This window comes from Ovis canadensis, chromosome 13 (genome assembly GCF_042477335.2).
Source record: "Ovis canadensis isolate MfBH-ARS-UI-01 breed Bighorn chromosome 13, ARS-UI_OviCan_v2, whole genome shotgun sequence".
Lineage (NCBI taxonomy): Eukaryota > Metazoa > Chordata > Mammalia > Artiodactyla > Bovidae > Ovis > Ovis canadensis.
Window position 1 is genome coordinate 90657801 of NC_091257.1, and position 21304 is coordinate 90679104.

At 49.4% G+C, this 21304-nt stretch overlaps 1 protein-coding gene and 1 long non-coding RNA gene across 3 annotated transcripts in view; one reads left to right on the plus strand and one right to left on the minus strand.

Moving 5' to 3' along the window:
• Positions 1 to 18463, minus strand: part of SLC13A3 (solute carrier family 13 member 3) — an 85122-nt gene extending 66659 nt beyond the window's left edge. Inside the window, exon 1 of one of the 2 annotated variants that reach the window (XM_069548696.1) lies at positions 18273 to 18463. In XM_069548696.1, the coding sequence (XP_069404797.1) occupies positions 18273 to 18383 (111 nt within the window). In that variant the 5' untranslated portion in view covers positions 18384 to 18463. The remainder of the gene's footprint in view (positions 1 to 18272) is intronic. The other variant, XM_069548697.1, reaches the window with a different exon arrangement.
• A 53-nt stretch (positions 18464 to 18516) lies between these two features.
• On the plus strand, positions 18517 to 20757 carry LOC138417785 (uncharacterized). The gene is made up of 3 exons (XR_011248280.1): positions 18517 to 18835; positions 20007 to 20212; positions 20398 to 20757. It is a non-coding gene; the product is annotated as an uncharacterized lncRNA (long non-coding RNA).
• Positions 20758 to 21304: the final 547 nt, after the last annotated feature.

Below are 21304 nucleotides of genomic sequence, written 5' to 3' on the forward strand. Positions count from 1 at the left end.
AAGTGGGCTAGCCTAAGAAAAATCACTTCATTTTCTGGAGTCTGATTTGCACTTCTGACAGCGCTGTGGGTACAGGCAACTGATCTTTCAACACAGGGGAAAAATCACCAAGTTTGCTGATAAATTACAGCTGGCACTGGGCTTTCGTGTCATGGGTACAACAGGGAGAAGTGGGGACTCTGGTGAAGTGGGGCGTATAGGCCCCTTGAAAACAGCAACTGCCGCTCAGCTCCTGACTGTTGCCATGGGGTCCAGGATGCCAGCTCTGGTTTTTCAAGAGAGGCTTTAAATTGTGCTTTTATGTGACATTTCATAGTTTTAAATTATTTGCTCATTAAAATGAAAGTACGGGCCAAAATAACCCCCCAAATAACCTATGTCTGTAAAAGGCATCAGACCCATGGTCACCAATGTATGACGTCTCGTCTAAATGGTCTTAATGGGTGGAAAGTCCCAGAAAAGTGCTCACATGCACACAATCCTGATCTAATGTCAAGTTGTTCATGGATTACTAGGAATCACAGGATGCTCTGTGAGAAGTCCCTGTTCTGTTTAAAAAGCCTCATTTTACAGGGACAGAGACTGAGGTCACAGGAGAAGCCACACGGAGCACAAGAGCAGATCTCACGGTTCCTGGCCCAAATAGTGGATCAGGGAGCGGGGTCCAGTGGGGTTGGTTTTACTCCGGCACACAGCACATCTGAGCCACCTCTACCTCTGGGCCCCCTGTTCAGTGAACTCAGACCAGCCACCTAGCCACAGGGAGAGTCAGTCTGCGTGTCTGCCAAATGGAATCTTCCTTTGGTTCCCTCAAGGGCAGGTTTGGGTAACAGCTAGTGTCACATGAGCCCAAGGCTCTGTTCCTTTGAATTTTAACCTCTGGAGTCCAGAGGTAGGGGGAGGTGTCTGCTCTTGCAAGCTCACTTTCTGGGTCATCTCAAGAGTCATCAGTATGCCCCTTGGGCACCCTGTTCAGTCTGGATGTTCTGCTTCAGGAAGGGGAATTTGCTGAGACGGCACGGGGTAGACGGAGGTGTAGCTCAAGGTGAAACATTGCTCACAGCCCCAGCCTGTGCCCTCTGCCAGCAGAAGCTGCCGTGACTCAGCTAAAACTCTCAGGGGGGATTACCCGAAGGAGACTGCAGTCCGAGAAGACTAGGGTGAGAAGCCAGAAGGCTGGTCCTAACTATGAAAGCTGATTGACCCCAGAGGCCAGCATCTGGAAGGACTTGATGCGGATGTGGTTGGGGGATGGATGAAATGGAAAGTGGTCAGATTTCTTTTTCAGAAGGGAAAAGAATGCCAAGGAAATCTCTAGAACTGTCCAAATATACCCGCTCTGGGCCACTGGTGGCTGTGTAAGTTTGAATTCATTAAAATTAAGTGAAATTTAGAATTCCAGGTTCTCGGTCACACGAGCCACATGCCAAGTGCTCCACAGTTACATAAGACAAGTGTCTACCATTCTGGACAGAGCAGATCTAGAACATTCCCATCACTGCAGAAGTTCTCCTGGACAGAGTCATTCTAGAGGTTCAGGTCCGAGGGCCAGGAAACCTAGGTGTAGTGCTTTTGCCCCTGGATTCTTGTGTCACGTCACTGAGTTCATCCATCTGCAAACTGGGAATAATAATAACGGTGCGATACCTACATCCTAGAGGATCCCATGAGAAAGAATGCACGTAAACGCATTCTGAAATGCGTACTTAACAGGTAGAGCAGGAGTGAGATTACAAATGAATTTCTTCATTTTTCCAAATTTCAACTATATATGTACATTTTTTTAAAATAGACATTCCCTGAATACATATGTAATGTATCTACAAAATGCTGACGTTGCATCCTCTTTTCTGAGAATTAGGAAATACTTCATTGTGCAGAAATTTGAGGCCAGCCTGATTTCTTCCCCCTTACAACTCATCAAATTTTTTGCCTGAATATCCATAACATTATTTGGTTTAATCCTCAATTCATTCATGTTGCCATGGCATAGCTCAGAGTTGATGAGTCTCTATACATTTTTTTTTAACTTGGAGACAGAAAATTTGCATATGTTTTAAATTAATTTGACTTCAGAGTCATTTAATTAATTAATCCTCTAGAATTAGAGGTAAATTAATTTCTACTATTAAAGATTCCAATATTGTTTTCTGCTTTATTTGATTTCTTTTTCTTCTTCAGCAACACCAATTACGCAAAAGTTGGATTTCCTTTGTCTTCCGTATTGACCACTTTTCTTTCGTCCTTTCTTACTCTTTCTTACTTAATTTTGTTCAATCTTCTTTAGCCTGTGTAACAAGTTCTTGATTTTGTTTGTAATAGTTTACATTTTGCTGTTTCCAGTAAAGCTTGTATAACAGTGTGGCTTCACTTTTCTCTGTCACCCACTTTCATTTCTCTTCTGACACTGCTTTTCTCAACTCCATCTACTTTTTATTCTCTTCTTTGAGCCTTTTATTTCTTATCTTGAGATTTATTTTAGGAAGGTCATCATTTCTTTATTTTTTGTGTGTGTATTTTACAGAGAAATGTCAGTTCAGTAGTTTCTCTGACTTCATAACACAACTCTTCCAGTATTTTTCTTTATTTTTCATTTGATGTTCTCTTTCCTCTTATTTCTCACACAACCTTTTTGTAGGTCCCATGCTGGCTGCTTATCACAGATATTTGTTAAAGGAAAGTGTGTGGACAGGAGCTGGAAGGAAGCTGGGGGGGGCGGCAGGTAACCCTGTGGATTATCTTAGATCCTTTGTCACCAGCGCTGCCCTGAAATATATTAATATCTCTACTCTAAGCAATAGACTTGGAGTGGAGATTAAGTATAAAGACCTAAGAATATCACAGTTCTTCAGTGTCTCCTTGAGTAAGTCTCTGACTCACTGAGAGAGAAAATGAGAACCCTTAGAACCAAACGGCTGATTGCTATCTATCCTTTCTCTCACCTGCCGCTTTAACACCCTACTTCTTGCCAAGGGTCTTCAAGTCTCTTCATCCGGTTCATCCGAGCTCTGAACTGTCACATACATCTCAGTGACTCTCCCTTCCCCTGTGCATGCTTCAGGCTTTGCCAGGATTAGGAAGGGTTCATAGAGTTGAAAAATTCTCCTGAGGACTTCTACCTCCTGTTCAGGAGCTGCAGAAGCACATGCCACTCTTGGTTCCCTTCTGCACTTTGGTCCAAATCCCACAATCCTTGTCACCTTCACAAACAGGGTGGGATTGTGGTCTGCCCTTCTTTTATCAGATATGGCAATTTCTTCTCCTTTGTTGCTTTTTGTTACTTTTTCCAGACTGCTTTAGAAAGGTGAATGGAATAGAAAAGTCTGGACTCCACCATCGTAGTAATTTTGTCCTCAGAAAGTACTATATCTCCTTTTGCTGATCTGTCTTTTCTAATCTTCCTATAATAAACATGCATAGTAGAAACAGTACTGGGCTTCTCAGGTAACACTAGTGGTAAAGAACCTGCCTGCCAATGCAGGAGACGTAGGAGACACAGGTTCCATCCCTGGGTTGGGAAGATCCCCTGGAGGAGGGCATGGCAACCCACTCTGGGATTCTTGCTTGGAGAATCCCATAGGCAGGGGAGCCTGGGGTCACAAAGAGTCGGACATGACTGAAGTGACTTAGCATGCACGCACAGAAATAGTATTGGCTTTGGAATCAGACAAGCCGGAACACTAAATGCAATCCTTCCACACTCTAGCTGTGTGATCTAGTTATTTAACTGCCCTCACCATCAGTTTCCTTTTGTGCTATAGGCACATAATAATGGTCTCTACCTTGGAGAGTGATTTATTTCATATGAAATGACCACTGACATGGGAATGCTCAGTAAATTTGAGCTATTGTTACACTGCAATAACAATACAAGCGTAGGGGTTTTCCTGGTGGCTCAGGTAAAGAATCCATCTACCAATACAGGAGACACAGGTTCGATCCCTGATCTGGAAGATCCCACATGCCGTGGAGCAAAGAAGCCTGTGCACCACAACTATTGAGCCTGTGCTCTAGAGCCTGGGAGCCGCAGCTACGGAGCCCATGTGCCGCAACTACATAAGCCTGGGTGTCCTGGAGCCCCCGTTCCATAAAAAGAGAAGCCACCACAATGAGAAGCCCATGCACTGCAGCTAGAGAGTGGCCCCCACTTGCTACAACTAGATAAAAGCCCACGCAGCGAGGAACACCCAGCAGAGCCAAAAATAAATAAAGTTATTTAAAAAATAATAGTACAAGTTTAATTTCTTAAAGTGAAAGTGAAAAATTGCTCAGCTGTGTCTGACTCTTTGCAACCCCATGGACTATACAGTCCATGGAATTCTCCAGGCCAGAATACTGGAGTGGTTAGCCATTCCCTTCTCCAGGGGATCTTCCCAATGCAGGGATCAAACCCAGATCTCCCACATTGCAGGCAGATTCTTTTACCAGCTGAGCCACAAGGGAAGCCCAAATTTCTTAAAGCTGAGTTTCAAATAAACTATTTTTAAATCTTTAAATAAATCCTAAAATGTCCGAGCTAGAATTAACTTGAGATTACTTAATCTAGCGGTTCTCAATAGGAGATGACTCTGACCTCCAGGGGACAAAGGGAACATTTTTGGGTGATTGGAGGGGATGATGCCAGTGGCATCTAGTGGGCAGAGGCTGTTAAACATCCTGCAGTGCCAAGGACAGCCCCCCACAGCAGAAAATGACTTGTTTCCAATAGGAGCAAAGTCACCATTGCTGAGGCTGAGAAACTCTGGTCTAATTTAACCCTTAGTACAATGACTGCCCAGAGAAGGACAGTGTCTCGCCTGAGGTCACACAGCGAGGCAGATGTAAGGACTTGTTTTACCCCGTTTCGTGGAAAGATCATTGCACTCTGAGGTCAATCAGGCAGCAGCAGTTGGGAGCTGGGCTGGAATGACGGTGAGGCGGGTACATGACCCTGACAGTGAGTCCCTCCTGAAACTTTTTTCCCGGGGTGCTTCACCTGGCTCTCCCTAGTCCTGACCCCGGCTGGGAGCAACAGTTGGGCCGGGGTCCTCATAGTCCCTCACCAGCCCAATTCATGCCAGCCTGACCCAGACATTTCCGACAGAAAGGCTTGTAATCCGCCCACTGAAGAAATCCCAGCTTCTCAGGCTCAGCTGGTCTGTAAGTACGGGGATTAAAGTCTGCAGGCGAAACACGCAGAGGTGACAACGAGAAGGAAGAAAGTGCCAGGTCAGGCAGTTAATTTTTGAGCTGGGGGAATGATTTCCAGACAGACACAAGGCAACTTGTCCCCCATTGCCCCCAAGCCTGCCCCCCTCACCCAGGAAAAGAAAGAAAGAGCACTGGGTTCTCTGAGTCCGGGGCGGGAGCTGTTCGGAAACCGCGTCCACCCCACCACCCCCTCCCCTGCCCCACATCCAGCTTCCTGCTGGGTTGCGTTTTTGTCAAGGCGCTGGGCTGTGAGCGAGGCGCCGGGCTGTGAGCGAGGCGCCATGCCAGGCCCTTTGGGAAGCAGGATCAGGACCAGGTGTTCACAGTGGTGCCCTCCTGCTGCCTACTAGAAGCCCATTCCACAGGAATGTCCAGGGCCAGGGCTGTGCGAAGCCCTCAACTCTAGAATGGTGGTCAAAACCTGAGGCCACTCGGGGCTGGAAACATTGGCTCAGGCACCCACGGCTGGTGTGAGGGACCTTGGGCAGGTTCGGACCTCAGCTTGCTCATAGATAACATAGGAACTATAGCATCACAGTGCACCTAGAAAATGATCAGCCCCTGAGAAGCAGGAGCCATCGGGATCAACAGAAAGAACAGTGGACAGGGAATTAGTTAGGAGATGGGGGTGCTGAAATCAGAGCCCAACGTCAAGAAGCAGAGGCACTTGAGCTGCGAGCTTGGCATCTAGCGGTAGAGGGCCTGGGTTTGAATCCTGCCTCTACAGCTTCCTAGAACAAGTGACTTGTTGTGCCTCAGTTTCCTCATCTGTAAAATGGGGATGATGATAATGATAATAAGAATTTCAACCTCACAGAGTTACTGTTACAAGGATTAAATGCAGGGAATGTAGGTTGAGTGCTGGGAGCAGTGAGTGGCAGATTAAGTTATAAAACGTTACCTCCTACTGACGGAATCTGTTACTTCTACCCATTTCTTGCTTTCTATGCTAGTGGTTTCATCCCAATGATCCCCAAGGCACTTCCAGTCTGCACTTCATGTGCGGATGAAGGCAATGGATGCTGGGTAGATATTAACCCCAAAAGGAAGGGAGTTTGGAGCACACACAGCAGACCCAGGCAAAGGACCCAGCAAGACGAGAGACAATACAAGAGGAACTCTCTCTGCTGAGGCCAAGAGGCATGAGCCTCCACCTGAAAAGAGGGAATTACGTAAGGCAGCTGGGGCTCAGGGTGACGAGGCCCAAAGGGGTCCCAGACTCCCAGGTGCAAATACTGGTTCACCACCTCCAAGCTTTGACCTTTGGGCTGATCAGTGGCCTTTCTGAGCCTCCGCATCCCCATCCATAAATCAGGGTGCTTGTTCGCCATCCTGACAGAGCTGGGCAGGAAGTCAAAGGGAACGCGGGTGGACGTGGCATGTTTGGAAGCCCTGCCAGGCTGGCTGCATCTCTCCCTGCGATCTCCTGAGCAGCTGCCCCTGTGACCTCAGAGCACCAGCACTTTTATTTGAGATGGCTGCCCGCACTGGGCACTTAAGACGTGCCAGGCATGGTGCCCGTGGACTCTCTCATTCAACCTATCCACAGCCCCACGAGGCAGTAATGACCGCTGTCCCCGGGTTACGTGTGGCTCAGTGAGCTTGAGCAACTGGCCCAAGTTCACACTGCCTCCATTGTGAGTGGTAGGTGATAGTAATGAAGCTACCGCTCACTGAGGGCTCACGGAGGGCTCACTGTGACCTGGGCTGAGCCTTGCCCTGGACACGCTGAGCTCCCCTGCTCGGCTCACGGCCCTGCTTAGAAAGCAGAAGTTGGAGGCTCAGGGAGGTTCGGCCACTTCTTCACCCACGTGTATGTCTCTAGCAAGGGGCGGAGCGTGATTTCAGCGTGGTGGTCTGAGCCCAGGGCCCTGGGCTCAGGGAAGAGAATTACTGTAATGATGGTAACCGTCAGCGTTTACTGACTCACTGTGTGAAGGTGCTGGGTTAAGCCCTTGAAACTTAACGTGAATGTTGCTCCTCCCACATTTGGGTAGGTTTTATGAAGGAAAACGGAAGGACAGATATTCAACAGAAAAGCACTTCAGAGGTCCTTTCACATCCTTTCTGGGTTTGTTCAGTCCTGAGGATAAGCCTGGCTGATCTCAGAGTTATCTACCTTCTGGAGGAGACTGAGGCCTGGAGGGTGAAGCCTGAAACTGGCTCAGGGTGACTCAGCAGGAAATATGTAAGACAGCCCAGATTTCCAGCTAAGGCTCCCTCCTAACTTCTCCTCAGCCCCCAGACAATCCGAGACAGCAGTTAGAAGCTCCCTGTGTCCATTTGGGCCTAAGACTCAACGGGGGAAACAGGAGAAATGGGAGGGAGAGACTTGCCCCAGAAGACCTCCAAGGCTAGCCACCCCATCCTTCCACTCCTCCACTTGAACGGACTGTGTTAGCCCCTGGACTTATTAGCAGACGTCACGAGTTCAGGTTCTTCAAACCATTCATGAGAAGTGTTCAAGGGACAGCTCACACCCCACTGCCCCCTCCAAGCCTCACTAATCATTCATGAGCCAGGCAGGCGGGTGGGGGCGGGGTAGCAGCTGCCCAGTGACCCTCTGCTGCCCGTGGTCCCTCACTTCTTAGGGCTCAGGGGCTATGGGCTTCGGTGTTAGAAGGAGAATGGCAAGGGAACTTTCACCGGGATTTTTCTTTGAATAAGCACTATCTCATTTAAAATCCCAGCAACTCCTAGGAGATCAGTTTTTCCCCATTTTATAGGGAGGAGCCCTCCAAAGAACTCCCCCAGCAGCCTGACTCAGCCAGACGACTGAGAACTCTTGGAACAAGTTCTTCCCAAAAAGAGGCCAAGTGACTGTGTGACCTCAGGCAGCGTCTTCCTCTCTGTGGGCCTCAGTCTCCCCATGTGTCCCAAGGGCCCTTCAGTCCCCAACACAGGTGGTGGGTGTATCAAAGGCCCCCTCAGGGCTTCTCCACCTCCCCCTGCTCCTGGCAGCTGTCCCACACCTTCGGAGGCCTGTACTAACAGGAGGCCTCTCTTGGGCTGAAATGAAACCCAGCCTGAAGGCATTATGGTGGGATCTGCCTTTAAATGCCACCTATGCCCTTCACCCGAGTTTCTCTGTGATCAAGGGGTCAGTGGTCAGATTCCTGGACGGGCTGCCATGAGGACCCAGGAAGACCATTTGCTATTTCTGAACATCCCCCATGCCCTCACCTCAGGATCTTTGCACTTACTATCTCCTCATCTGGAATGCTCTTCCTTTATGTGTACTCAGGGCGTGTTCCTTCACCTCCTTCAACTCTTTGCTCCAGTGTCTTCTCCTTCAGGTACTTGTTCAAATGTTCCCTTTTCTGAATCTTTCTGACTCTAAAATTGCACTTACCCCATTCCTGGCTCCCTGCCTTCTGTGATTTTATTCTCCATAGTACTGATCATCATTTGACATACTATAGATCTTACCTTGGAGAAGGGAATGGCAACCCATTCCAGGATTCTTGCTTGGAGAATCCCATGGACAGAGGAGCCTGGCGGGCTCTTTGAACTCCATGGGGTTGCAAAGGGTCAGATAAGACCGAGTGACTAACACACACACACAGACACATAGATCTTATCTATTTATGTGTTTGCTTTTTAAAAAAAAATGTCTACCCCTCTAGAATGTCAGCTCCACAAGTAAACGGATTTGTGACTATTTGGTTCATTGCCGTGTTCTCCTAGACTAGTAGCTGGTATACAGTAGGTGCTCAATTAATACTTTTAAATGTAAGGATCACTCGTGGACAGCGCCTGGCACACAAGAAACACTAAAGAAATATTTGCACTGATTCCATATTCATTCTACACATATTTATTAAGCACCTTGTTTGCCAAGCGCTGGGGATATACTGGTTAACCAGACAGGAAGGACCCTTATTTGTACCTTACCATTTGCAGGTACTTATTTCACTCTTTACAAAGTGCTTAGTTTCCCTGGTCCTCAGCATGGCCCCATGAGGCGAGTGGATGCACAAGACAGATGGGGAGACCAAGGATGGCAGGGGAAGTGCCTTGTTCCACCCACCCCCCACCCCACGAGCAAGTTCTTGGCAGGGATCCATCCTGGATCAGCTATGGGCCCACCACTTAGCCTAACTTCTCTCAGGCACTGAGGTCTTCCTGCCCCTGACATTTTAAGTCTCTACCATTTACCATTGTCCCACCTCCTCTCTGGTCCAGCTCGCTCTGCCCCAGGCCTCCTGGGAGTCAATGCAGGGGATGATGGGAAAGCTGACCCCTGCTGCTGAGGCCTGAGCTATGACGTTCACAAGCCCCTCTTGACAATGACTCTCCGCTGCCCATAATCCTTCACTTCTTAGGCCTCTGGGGCCCTAGGCTTCAGAGTTAGAGTAAGAATGGCAAGGGAACTTTCACTGGGATTTTTTTTTTCTGAATAAGCACTATCTCATTTAAAATTCCAGAAGCTCCTAGGAGATCGGCTTTCCCCCATTTTATAGTGGAGGAATTGGAGGCTCAGAGAACCCAACAACCTACACAGAGAGTAAAGGGAAGAAGCCAAGAGGATGCAGAAGCAAGTCTCATCCTCTATAAAGTACTTCCAGACCCCTAGATCCACAGGCTCATTTGTAATATAAATAACAATACTACTACTATTACTGTTATACCTGAGGCAAATAGCCAACTCATTGGAAAAGACCCTGATGCTGGGAAAGATTGAAGGCAGGAGGAGAAGGGGATGACAGAGGACGAGATGGTTGGATGGCATCACCCATGCAATGGACATGAACTTGGGCAAACTCCGGGAGGTGGTGAGGGGGGAAACCTGGCATGCTGCAGTCCACGGGGTCAGAAAAGAACTGGACACGACTTGGCGACTGAATAACAATGACAACAACAGTTCTTTAACTAGTGCCTCTTATGAGCAGGAGCAGCCCAGAGTATTTCAGGTATCAAAACCAATCTTCACAACCCCCCTCTGAGGTAGATCCTATTGGTGTCCTCATACAGAGGAGGAAACTGAGGCACAGAGAGGCTAAGTAACTTACCCAAGGTCACACAGGAAGTGGGGGAGCCAGCGTGGAGTCCGGGAGATCTGGTGCTACAGTTCATACTCTTATGATGTTGCCCCCTCCCCTTCAGAGTGATTCTGGACAAATCAGCCCAGTGACTCTGGGCAGACCCTTTGTTCAGGGGAGGAAAGTCAAGGTCTGAAGGAGGTCCAGATCCCATAGAAAAAACAGATCAGGAGCAGGAAACTAAGCCAGGTATCCCGGATTGATGGGTAGTTTAGTGGGGGTAGGAAGGGCCTCTCAGGACTGCCTCAGTTTCCCCAAGAAGTGAGAGCTGGGCTGCAGGCAGGGCCATGCATTAGGCCTCTGCTGGCTCCCCCAGGCCTGGACATCCCACGTTCTGGTCTCAGATGTCAACACAGCAGAGCCCATTTCCAAGACTCGTGTCTCAGGAAACTGCTCACACTTCTGTTTCTCGGACTCCATGCTGTCAAACGCTAGGCTCAGGCACCAGGAGAAGTTTTGTTGAGTCCCAGCCCTTTTGAGAGGAATCCAAGGGGGCTCCAGATGGGGCAGAAAATGGCTTAAAGGAGCAGGGAGCTGTTTCCTCCCTTTTCCCGCACTCCAGGCTGCCGGGGGCCAGCCAGCAAAGCGGCTCGTCATGCGAGAAAGGTGGACTGTCATGTGGAGCCGAGGGGACAATCGGGGCTGTGGGTGGCAGCGAACAAGGGCCGCTCTTGTTATTTCTCCCGATCACGGGAAAGGAGGCTGGTCCCGCCCGCTGAGAGCCAGGAGGGCAAAGGGGACCATCAGCTGCACGCAGCAGAGCCTGGAGCAGGGTTCACAGGCCCTGGAAGGCCCTTCTTGCCTGGAAGGCCCTCCATCTCCAAGGGGGCTCCACCCTGGGAGGCCTTCTGCAGTCAGGCTGTGAGTCCACAGGCAAGCCCTTCCCCTCTTCGGCCCTCAGTGTTCCTGACAGAAAATGGGACCTGATCACACCCGCCTCATGGGCCTGCTGGGAGAGGATGCCAAGCAGATGCACTGGGCAGGGGCTTCTAGCCTTGGCACCATTGACGTTTGGGGCCTGAGAGCTCTTCGTTGTGGGGGCAATCCTGTGCACTGTAGGGCGTTTAGCAGTATCCCTAGATGCCGGTAGCATCTCCATCGAGCTGTGACAATCAAAAATGTTTCCAGGCCTTGCCGAATGTCTCCTGGAGAACAAAATGCTTCAGAACCCTGCTTTAAAGGACTCCCCAGAGCCCAGGACACAGGAGGTGGTTTAGCCATGAAGCCAGCCAGCATTTGTTGAGCCCTTTACAACTATCATCACCTGTTATCGTACCCATTTATGGATGAGGAACTTGAGCACAGAGAAGTTATGCAACTGGCCTGAGGTCACACATCATATTAAAAAACTAGAATTTGCACCCAAGCACCCAAACCCAAGCTCCTACATATCATATTTGACAATTCATGTTAGTTCCTATCTTCAGGGCTCCCAAGACCCCAAAACCTCCAAACTCCCACTCCAGTGTCAGGATGACAGGTCTCTCCACTGGGAAGCCTTTTTACTGTATTCCTTGCCCCTTTCCCCTTGCCTCCACTGAACCAAGAAGGAATGTGGGCTTTCAACAGGCAGACGTAGGCTCGAATGGCAGCCTGACTACTCATTCAGTGAGTGTGAGGTGCTAGGCAAGTGTCTTCATCTCTCTGAGCCTCAGGCTTCTTGTCTGTAAAATGGGTCCATCTCCCTTGTGTCACACAGCGGCTAAAAGCATAGACTCTGGAGCTAGAATGCCAGGTCAGAATCCCAGCTGTGCCACTTCCAAACCATGGGAGCTAGGGCAAGTGACTGAACAATTCTGTGACTCAGTTTCCCCATCTGTGAATGTGGACAATAATAGCACCTGTGCCACAGAGCCGGGATGAGCATACATGAGCTAGCCTGTCTCAAGTGCGTTGAACCATGCCTGACACTTCATAAATGCTAGACAGGTGTTGGCTATGGCTCTCAAGGGGCCTCCTGGGGGACAGAGGAGAGGGCATGAATAAGGCATGTGCCCTGGGACATCAGCAACCTTACATTCACATCCTGAGCCTTCCAGGGACCGGCACATTCCTGCTGGAGAGCTTAACATGGCTGAAATCAAATCCCTCTCTCTAGTCCAGACCAAGAGAGGGCTTCGCAGGAGAGGAAAGGAAAAGGAACTGGGCAGAGTAGCCACTGGGCTACCAGAAGGGGCACGCTGGCCTCGCCAGCCTTTTTCCAATGTCTTTATTGAGCTGGGCATCACTGTTCTGTCCTGTGTATCAGTCCTCCTGACTCCCCTTGCCCCCAGCACAGGCTCCTTTCCACTGGCTGCCCCTCCCCTTGTGAATTTCATGAACAAATAGATAGAGTCAAGCGCCTAGTACCCCTATTTTGCAGATAATAGCAATAGCCACAATTCTTTACCAAGTATCTATGTTGCATCAGGCACTGCCAAGCCTTCCGAGCAGGTGGGTGTCGTTATGCCCACTTATCAGATGAGGAAATTGAGGCTTGCCAGAGATAGCTTGGCCTTGTGCATCTCTCTCATCCCTGGTGCATCTCAGCTGGAGGGAGCCGTTGGGACACACCTGTGTCATTTGTTTCAGGTCTGGTCTAGCTAGGGTGCTCACTCTGCATCCTCAAGGTCTGGGGGTGTGGTGTCTCACAATCCTGCTCATCAGTCCAGAGGGCACTGCCCAGCTGAGTCAGGTCAGGAAACACAATCTTGCTCCCCATCCCCTCATCAGGAATTGTGTCGGTCTGTTTACACACCTGGCAGGATCTCCAGGAAAGTGGAAAGTTGGCTAGGCCTCAGAGGAGCGGTTCCAAGGCCAAGGGGTCTGTGTGGGCAACGGGTCAAACCTGGCAGGAGAGCATGGAGGGGGCACAGATGAGGGTTCTGGGACCACCTGGCTGGGAGGGGTGGGAAGGTCCTTCCTTGTGCCCTCTGGGCCTCAGTTTTCCCCGCTGAAAAAGGAAAGGGCTGGAAACACTGATTTAAGCTTAGCTCTTCTACAAATTAGTAGCAGTCTAGGAGTTTAGCAAGTACAAGTGTTCAGAAATCAGAGCTACCTGGCTCAAATGCAAATTCATTCATTGGCTAGTTTACTGAGTACCTACTATGTGTCAGACTCTGTTCTAGCCGCTGGGAATGCTGAGGGAACCAGAAAGACACAGGCCTTGCCCTTATATCACTCATAGTCTCGTGGAGGAGGCAGGTGGTGAACAAATAATGAACACTGCAGGTTGGAATGAATGCCACGAAGGAAATAAAACAGGACACTGTTTTAGAGAGTGTTTTGTACAGTGAGGAGGGCAAGTGTTATTGAGAAGAGGTAATCAAGGAGGTCTTCTTGGAGGAAGTGCCTTTGGAGCTAAGACCTGAATGACCAGACAGATCCACCTGTGGAAGATCAGGGGCAAGGGTGTCCCAGGCAGCGAGAACAAGTGCAAATGTCCTGAGGCAGGAACAAGTTTAGCAGGTTTAAAGAACCAAAGGAAGGCCTATAAGGCTGGACCACAAGTGAGAGAAGAGAAGAATATGGGAGATTGTAACAACCATGTTTTCCAGTTTCTGAATGTGATGCTCTGGCATCTTGGGACCTTGCTAACACTGGAGAGTCTGCTCCTCCCATTCCTAGAGATAGTAAACAACTCACCTGTGTGTCGGCTCTTCAAATGTAAACCAGACAATCCCAGGCCCACACTCCCAGCCATCTCCTTTCTTGGACTCTCTCACTCCAGGCCACTATCTGCCTGTCCTCATCACCCAGGGCCAGGGACCAGACAACCAGGGGACAGCCTCTCTGTCCCAGAGCCCACTGAAATCATTTGAACCAGCCAACTCTAAGCCTGCTTACTCTGACCTGCCCGTTCCTTAAATACATAACACATTGCCAGATAGTGACGAAGACCATGAAGCAAAATAAGGCAGGGAAGAGAGTGTAAAGGGATTTTTATTTTCTATGTTAGATAGGGTGGCCAGGGAAGGCCTTTGAGGAGGTTCATCTTTGAACTAAGATGAATGAAGTGTGGGAGCAAGGCTTGCAGACACATCTGGGGGAAGAGCAGTTCATAGCGGAAGGAACAGTAGATGCAAAGGCCCCGCAGGCAGGTGTGCACGTGTTTAGTTGCTCAGTCGTGTCCGACTCTTAGTGACCCTCCAGTACTTTGGCCGCCTGATGCAAAGAACTGACTCATTTGAAAAGTCCCTGATGCCGGGAAAGATTGAAGGCAGGAGGAGAAGGGGACGACAGAGGATGAGATGGTTGGATGGCATCAGCGGCTCAACGGACATGAGTTTGAGCAAACTCTGGGAGTTGGTGATGGACAGAGAGGCCTGGCGTGCTGCAGGCCATGGGGCTGCAGAGTCGACACGACTGAGCAACTGAACAACAACGAAAGATCTCCCGACAAGCCAGACCTGCCGCCTGGGAGGAGGCCCTGCCCGGAGTCCCCCCACTCCTACATGCCGCCGCCTCCTCCTCAAAGCATCCTTAGAAAGAGCCACCTGTGAGTACCCACTGGAAGCACTCTTGATGGCCAGATGGTCAGTCCAGCAAGATTTGCTTTTAGTAAGTTGGGAAAGGAGGTGAGATTCTCTGCAAATACATGGGGCTGGTGCTTATTTACAGGCTTGATTTAATACTCTCCTCTGTCTCCCCTAGCCGCCCAAGGCCAGTCCTCTAACACCCAGCTCCCAGGATGGTCATTCTTAGAAAACTGTGAGGCAGTCCCTCTGGCAGCATCCTGACTTCCTCAGTCTCTGGCACTCTTTGGGGTAAGAGCCATGATCCCCGTGGCCCTGGAAATTGCAGCCACTGCATTCCAGAAGGGCATCCCACTCCTTTTCACCCCTGCTGACAGTGTTCCAAGCCAGGAGGACATAATGTAAGAATTGTTCCCATCCCCCGCCCCCAGCCCCTGGCTCTACCCCTCAGATTAACCCCAGCCTCCCTGCAGCCTCCCTCACCAGTCGCCAGGGGACAGGTGCGTGATAAGCAACCCTTACAATCATACAGACTTCTGGAACATCAGAGCAGTGATGCTGGATACCTTATCAAGCTGGAAAAGCAGGGCCCAGTGAGGGGCAAATGGCCAACGCCAAGGATCTCAAACTTCTTCCCTGATATCAACAACTTTGCAAAAGTTTTTGGGATACGAACCCTATAACGGGCACTGGCGGTTCCAGAATTTCTAGGCGAGGGAGGCCTAGAAGCAGCAGCCTGATGTTAGGGGTGAGGGTGGACACCGAGCACGCTTGCCTTGAAGCTTCATTTGCACAGAAAGCACACTGTTTTATACTGCCAGCCTTTGTCTGGAGAGGTTATCACAGGGTTAAACTGGTGAAGATTACAGGAATTGCTTTGAAACCATGTGTGCATAGCAAACCCACTCTGTTTGCTTTATGTGTATGTCATAGACCAACAAACGCCACAAATTTCTCTGCTCACTATTCTCTAAGGATGCTTTTATTCACCTTCTACACTAGATTAAGAAACATGTCACTTATTAACATCCAAGAATATGATAATAATACAATGTGATAAACGTATACATATAACATGGAGGAAGAGAGGGCTTTGAGTGTGCTGATAGAGACTTCAGGGAGGCTAAGATCTCCCAAGAAGCCAGAGCTGCCTCCTGGGAGGAGGGCCTGATTTATTAGCCAGTTAAAAAGACAGTGAGATCTAGAGCCACACAGGGTCCCCACTGGGGATCTGGAGGGAACCAGGAGAGGTTCTCACTCAATTAGAACTAAAGAAAGAGTATAAAGTGAAGTGGTCAGACACAGACAATGCATGCTGGCTTTGTACAGGTTGTGTGACTTTGGACAAGTCACCTAACCTTGCTGAGCTTCCATTTCTTCACCTGTTCCATGCTAATAGCAGTTGGCTCCCTGCTGATGTGGATATTACATAGGACAACACCTGACAATCTCAGCACAGAAGAGTGAAGCACTCAGTGAAACACCTCATCAATCAGACATGCGCTGTTATCTATCCACACTGGGGATCATATGGAAGTGGGTTCACCGTGAAGCTAATGAAGTTTTTAAAACTTCAAAGCCACTCCCAAGCCGTGTACTAAATTCTGTACTTGTAAATCTGTATGCTTTTTCTTAAAGAAAGCCCCTCAATTAGTACAAGTTTCCAGCCCCATAAACACTTGGACCTGCTCCTGGGTTCATTGCAGAGCGGAGCTTTCAGAACCCTCTGCAGAGGAGAGAAATCCTGTGTGTTTCATCACTTCTTCCTCAGAACTCCGCCTGGGACCCCCCAGACCCATCCTGCCTTCCACCAGCGATGCTTCACAAAGTGAGGCAACGTCTTTGCTCAGACCCTCACAGCAAGTGTTGGAAGCTAGCATGGCAATCCTCCACCTTATAGACAAGCAAAAGGAGACCCAAAGAGGAAAGGAGATTGGTGCAAGGTCCTGAAGTTAGCAAGTGGCCAGGGATGGGACAGCTTTTAAATAAGCAACCTAATCCTTACACCAGCATTTACTGTTTTTCTCTCGCATGTCAAGAAAGTCTAATTGCTAGGATAATTCCACACCAAAGCATTTGTCCTGGATCTTTCGACACCATCTTCTTAGTATCACTTCCTCACCCCTTCCTCCAGGCAGCCCTCTCTGAACACTTCTCCCGGCTCCCCTGGTCTCACAAAATTATACCCTCTCTTTACTTTTATTTTTATGAACACTTAATGTTTCATTGACAGCAATTAAATACCTTATTGTTGGACGGTATCACCAACTCAATGCATGTGTTTGAGCAAACTCAGCGAGACAGTAAAGGACAAGGGGAGCCTGGTGTGCTGCAGTCTACGGGGTTGCAAAGAGACAGACACGACTGAGCAACTGAACAGTATCTCATTGAGGGACAGTGAAACAACTTCATGGAGGTAGAAGCCTTGTCTAACGGGCCTCATAGCTAACCTTGATGCCCTGAATGTGCTGGGCACAGGTGAGGGACCCACTGGGGAACCTGCAATACCATCTCCTTTTCCCACTGGTGATGAATTTTGTCGTGACACTTCTGACCTCAATCTGCAGCCTTTGATCTTCTACGGATTACTTTCTTTGAGAGTCTAGAAACAACCTAGGTTCTGGATTCTGATAAGCCAGGGATTGATCCCACTCAGCTGCCTGTTGTGTGACTGTGAGTGAGACACTTCTCTCCCAGCCTCACTTTTCTCCTCTGGAAAATAAGGCAAATAACCCTCCCCACTCAGAGGGGCATTTTCAGCCTGGATTAAGTCAGATGCTGCACATAGGCAAAGTTTAGCGCTGCCCCTTGCCCCTGGTGCTCAGATGGTAAAGAATCTGACTGCACTGCAGGAAATGTGGGTTTGGTCCCTGGGTCGGGAAGATCCCCTGGAGGAGGGCATGGCAACCCACTCCAGTATTCTTGCCTGGAGAATTTGATGGACAGAGGAGGCTGGTGGGCTGCAGTCCATGGGGTTGCAGAGTAGGACACGACTGTGTGACTTTCACTTCACACTTGCTCCCAGTAAGCATTTCTTAAATCTTGGCTGTCTCCGATGGAGACAGTGCAGTGCAGTCTTCAGCACTTACTGGGTACCAGGCTCAGTTTAAAGAGATTAACATATATTGCCTCTTTTTAATATTCACCACTGTCCAATGGATCCGTATGATCATTTCCCCTGAGTTTACAAATGAACAAGCTGAAGTTCAGAGAGGCTAAGCCCCAGGTGACACAGCTTGCCACTCGTTAAGCTTGAAGCTTGCCAAGCATCAAGTTTCTTGTGATTATCAAGTGAAATGAGCACACAGTCAGAGCTCGATAGAGAGGATCATTCCTGCAGAAATGACCAGATCCAGAGGGCTACTGGGACCCGGGCTCCCAGGAGCAACAGCAGCTGGGAAGGGGGAATTGTGTCCACAGCAGCGCAAGGCAGGGAAAGCGAGGGAACGCAGGGGGTGGGGTCTGGTGAAATCTAGACTGGGACCTCTGCGGTATTCCGTCTCCGAGGGAGGACAGGGTCCTGACTGTGGCGCGGCCGCCCAGGGCGGGCGGAATGGGGGGAGCCGCCCAGGAGAGGCGGCGTTACCTTGGGCGGGAGGGCGAAGACCACCGGCAGCAGCACGAGCGGTGTGAACAGCAGCACCAGCAACCGCCGCGCGCTCCACACCTTCTTGGCCACTGTCGCCAGCGCCGCCATCTGTGCGATCGCCCCGCAGAGCGGGCCAGCCCGGGACTGCCGGCGCCGGCCTCGGCTCCGGGTTTATAGCCTGGGGGGAGGGTCTGGGGAGGGGACTGCGCTCGGGGACCCGCCCCCCGGCCCTACGCGCGCCTTCCGGGGTAAAGGGTGGTGCCTGCGCCCCTGGGACTGGGCGAAAGAGGCCCGGAAAAGTTAGGAAAAGTTGGACCCAAGGACCAGGGAAGCGCACTCCAGCCCAGAAGACCGCGTAGCCGCCTGACTTTCCAGCTATGTGGCCCGAGGCTTCACGATTCCGTACTTGCCTGTGAAAAGGGCCACAGCAGACAATCTGAAGACTGAATCACTTACTAGCCTTAACTGGATTCGTACACCGTCTCTGCCGCGTACTAGTTGCGTGGGCTTGACGTTGGCCTCTGGGGGTGATGATAGTATCAGTCGGAACTACACAAGAGGTCTGTTGGGAGTTCTTGCAGTTGATACTGTTTCACTTATTTTTCTTCCGGTGTGGGTCAGTCATCTGTAGGTCGGAGTCTGTGTGTTTGTATCACTTGTCGAGTCTGACTCTTTGGGACCCGACGGACTGTAGTCCGACCGTCAGGCTCCTCTGTCCATAGAATTCTCCAGGCAAGAATACTGGAGTGGGTAGCCATTCCCTCCTCCAGGGGATCTTCCTGACCCAGGGATTGAACCAGTGTCTCCTACTTTACAGGTTGCCTGGAGGAGTCTTTTTGTTCCTTCAGGATAAGTGGAGGGGAAGACAGTCCTGGGTTGTACGGCAGTTGCATTCTTCATTGTTTTTTTTTTTTTTTTTAAGACACTGCCAAATTTCCAAACTGTTAGCACTATATTACATTTCTGTTAGCAATGGATGAGTGATCCAGTTTCTCCATGTCCTTGCCAACACTGGACTTGTATTTTTTTTTTTTTATTTTAGCCACACTGATGGGGGTGTAGAGAAATCTTGTGGTTTTAATTTGCATTTTCTTAATGGCTAATGATATTTAACATCTTTTCATGTGCTTATTTGTCATTTGTATATCTTCTTTGGGGAAAACTATCTCTTCCTGTTGTTTGCCATTTTCTCACTGGACTGTTTTTTCTGCTGTTGAGTTTTGAGAGTGCTTTATATAGCCTAAATACTGGTCTTATGTTAGATATGTTGTTTGCAAAAATTTTCTCCCAATCTATAGCCTGGCTTTTCATTCTTGCTACCAGATCTTTCACAGAGCAAACACTTGTAATTTTGGTGGAGTCAAAATGATGAAATTTTCCCTTTTTTGTATCATGCCTTCAGTGTCAAACTCTTTGCATAGCCCTAAATCCTGAAGATTTTCTCAGATTTTTTTCTACATGTTTGATAAGTTATAGTTTTATGTTTTATATTTAAGACCATGAGTTAATTTTTATATCAGGCACAAGGCTTAGGTTGAGGTTTTTATTTGATTAATTTTTGCCTATCGTTGACCAATTTGCTGCAGCACCATTTGTTTAAAAAGTTATCTTTATTCCATTGAATTCCCTTTACACTTTTGTCAAAACTCAATCGGGCATATTTGGTGGATCTATCTCTGGGGTCCCTATTCTGTTCCATTGATCTAATTGTCTATCCCTTTACCAATGCAGGTTTCCCCAACGGCTCAAGGGGGAAAGAATCCACCTGCAATGCAAGAGACCCAGGAGACTTGGGTTTGATCCCTGGGTTAGGAAGATCCCCTGGAGGAGGAAATGGCAACCCACTCCAGTATTCTTGCCTGGGAAATTCTTTGGACAGAGGAGCCTAGACATGACTTAGTGACTAAACAACAACAACATCTGCAGTTTTGAGCAAAGTAAGTGGTATTCTAATTTTTTCAGGATCCATATGCTCACTGATAGTATATTGAAATAAAGTTGAATTTTGAATGTTTATACCCTAAATCTTGTTCAATTCATTTATTAGTTTTAGAAGTGGTTTTTTTTGGTCACATCTTTGAGACTTTCTATATAGACAATCATGTCATCTACAAATTGTAAGGCCGGACCCCGGGGCCATGATAGGCCGCCCCTCCTCTCTCCCACCGGAGGGGGACGTCCCTAACGGAAGGAGCCTCCCAGATCCCGGGAACCAATGACAGCACACTTCACCAGCTAAAGCCGCCCCATCCCAGCCACTTAGAAGGACCTGTCAGCCCGTGACGCCTTGGCCTTGGCAACCTATCCGAACCCCCATTCACTAACTGTACCTTTTTTGGGCGATCTAGCCTGACCACCCCCCACAACGAACGTATGTAACCCACTCCCCAGCACAGTCCAGGCACGGACTTCCTCGACCTGCCTCGCTCCGGTCCGGGAACCCTGCCCAGGAGTGCTTCCCATTAAAGCCTGTTAGACACTCTTTTGGTGTCCTGGTCGTCTTTTACCTAACATTTGGCTCCCAACATGGGGCCCGAGGCGAGGGCCCATCCCACGACGAGTGGAATTTGCGGCCCCCGTCGGGTCTGGCCCGCGCCGGACCAGGTGACCCTGTCACCCCTCCGGGACCATTCAACTGTCTGGCAGGATACAGGGTAAGTTCCATGGGTCAGGTTTGAGGGGCTGTTGTTCCCATGGCAATTATTCCTAGCATGTCTCATACCTTTAAATCGCAGCCACGTCCGGACCCCTCCTCCGCAGGCCAGGCCTGCTATTCCTCGGCGCCAGTCAACTCGGAGACGTCCGTCTTGGCTGAGTGGCCTTCTCCTCACCTCGCTGGGTTGACGGCTGTTCAGGGACGCCTGACTGGACTGCTCCCAGCCCCACTAACCATTGGTCCAGGACCTACGTTTCATATTCGCCATGGGGGCGGCTGCCTCCAGGGCCGACCAACCCTGGTCCACACCGCTAGAATGTTTACTCGCCAACCTCAGAACTCTACATATCTCTGGAGAAATTTGCTCCAAACG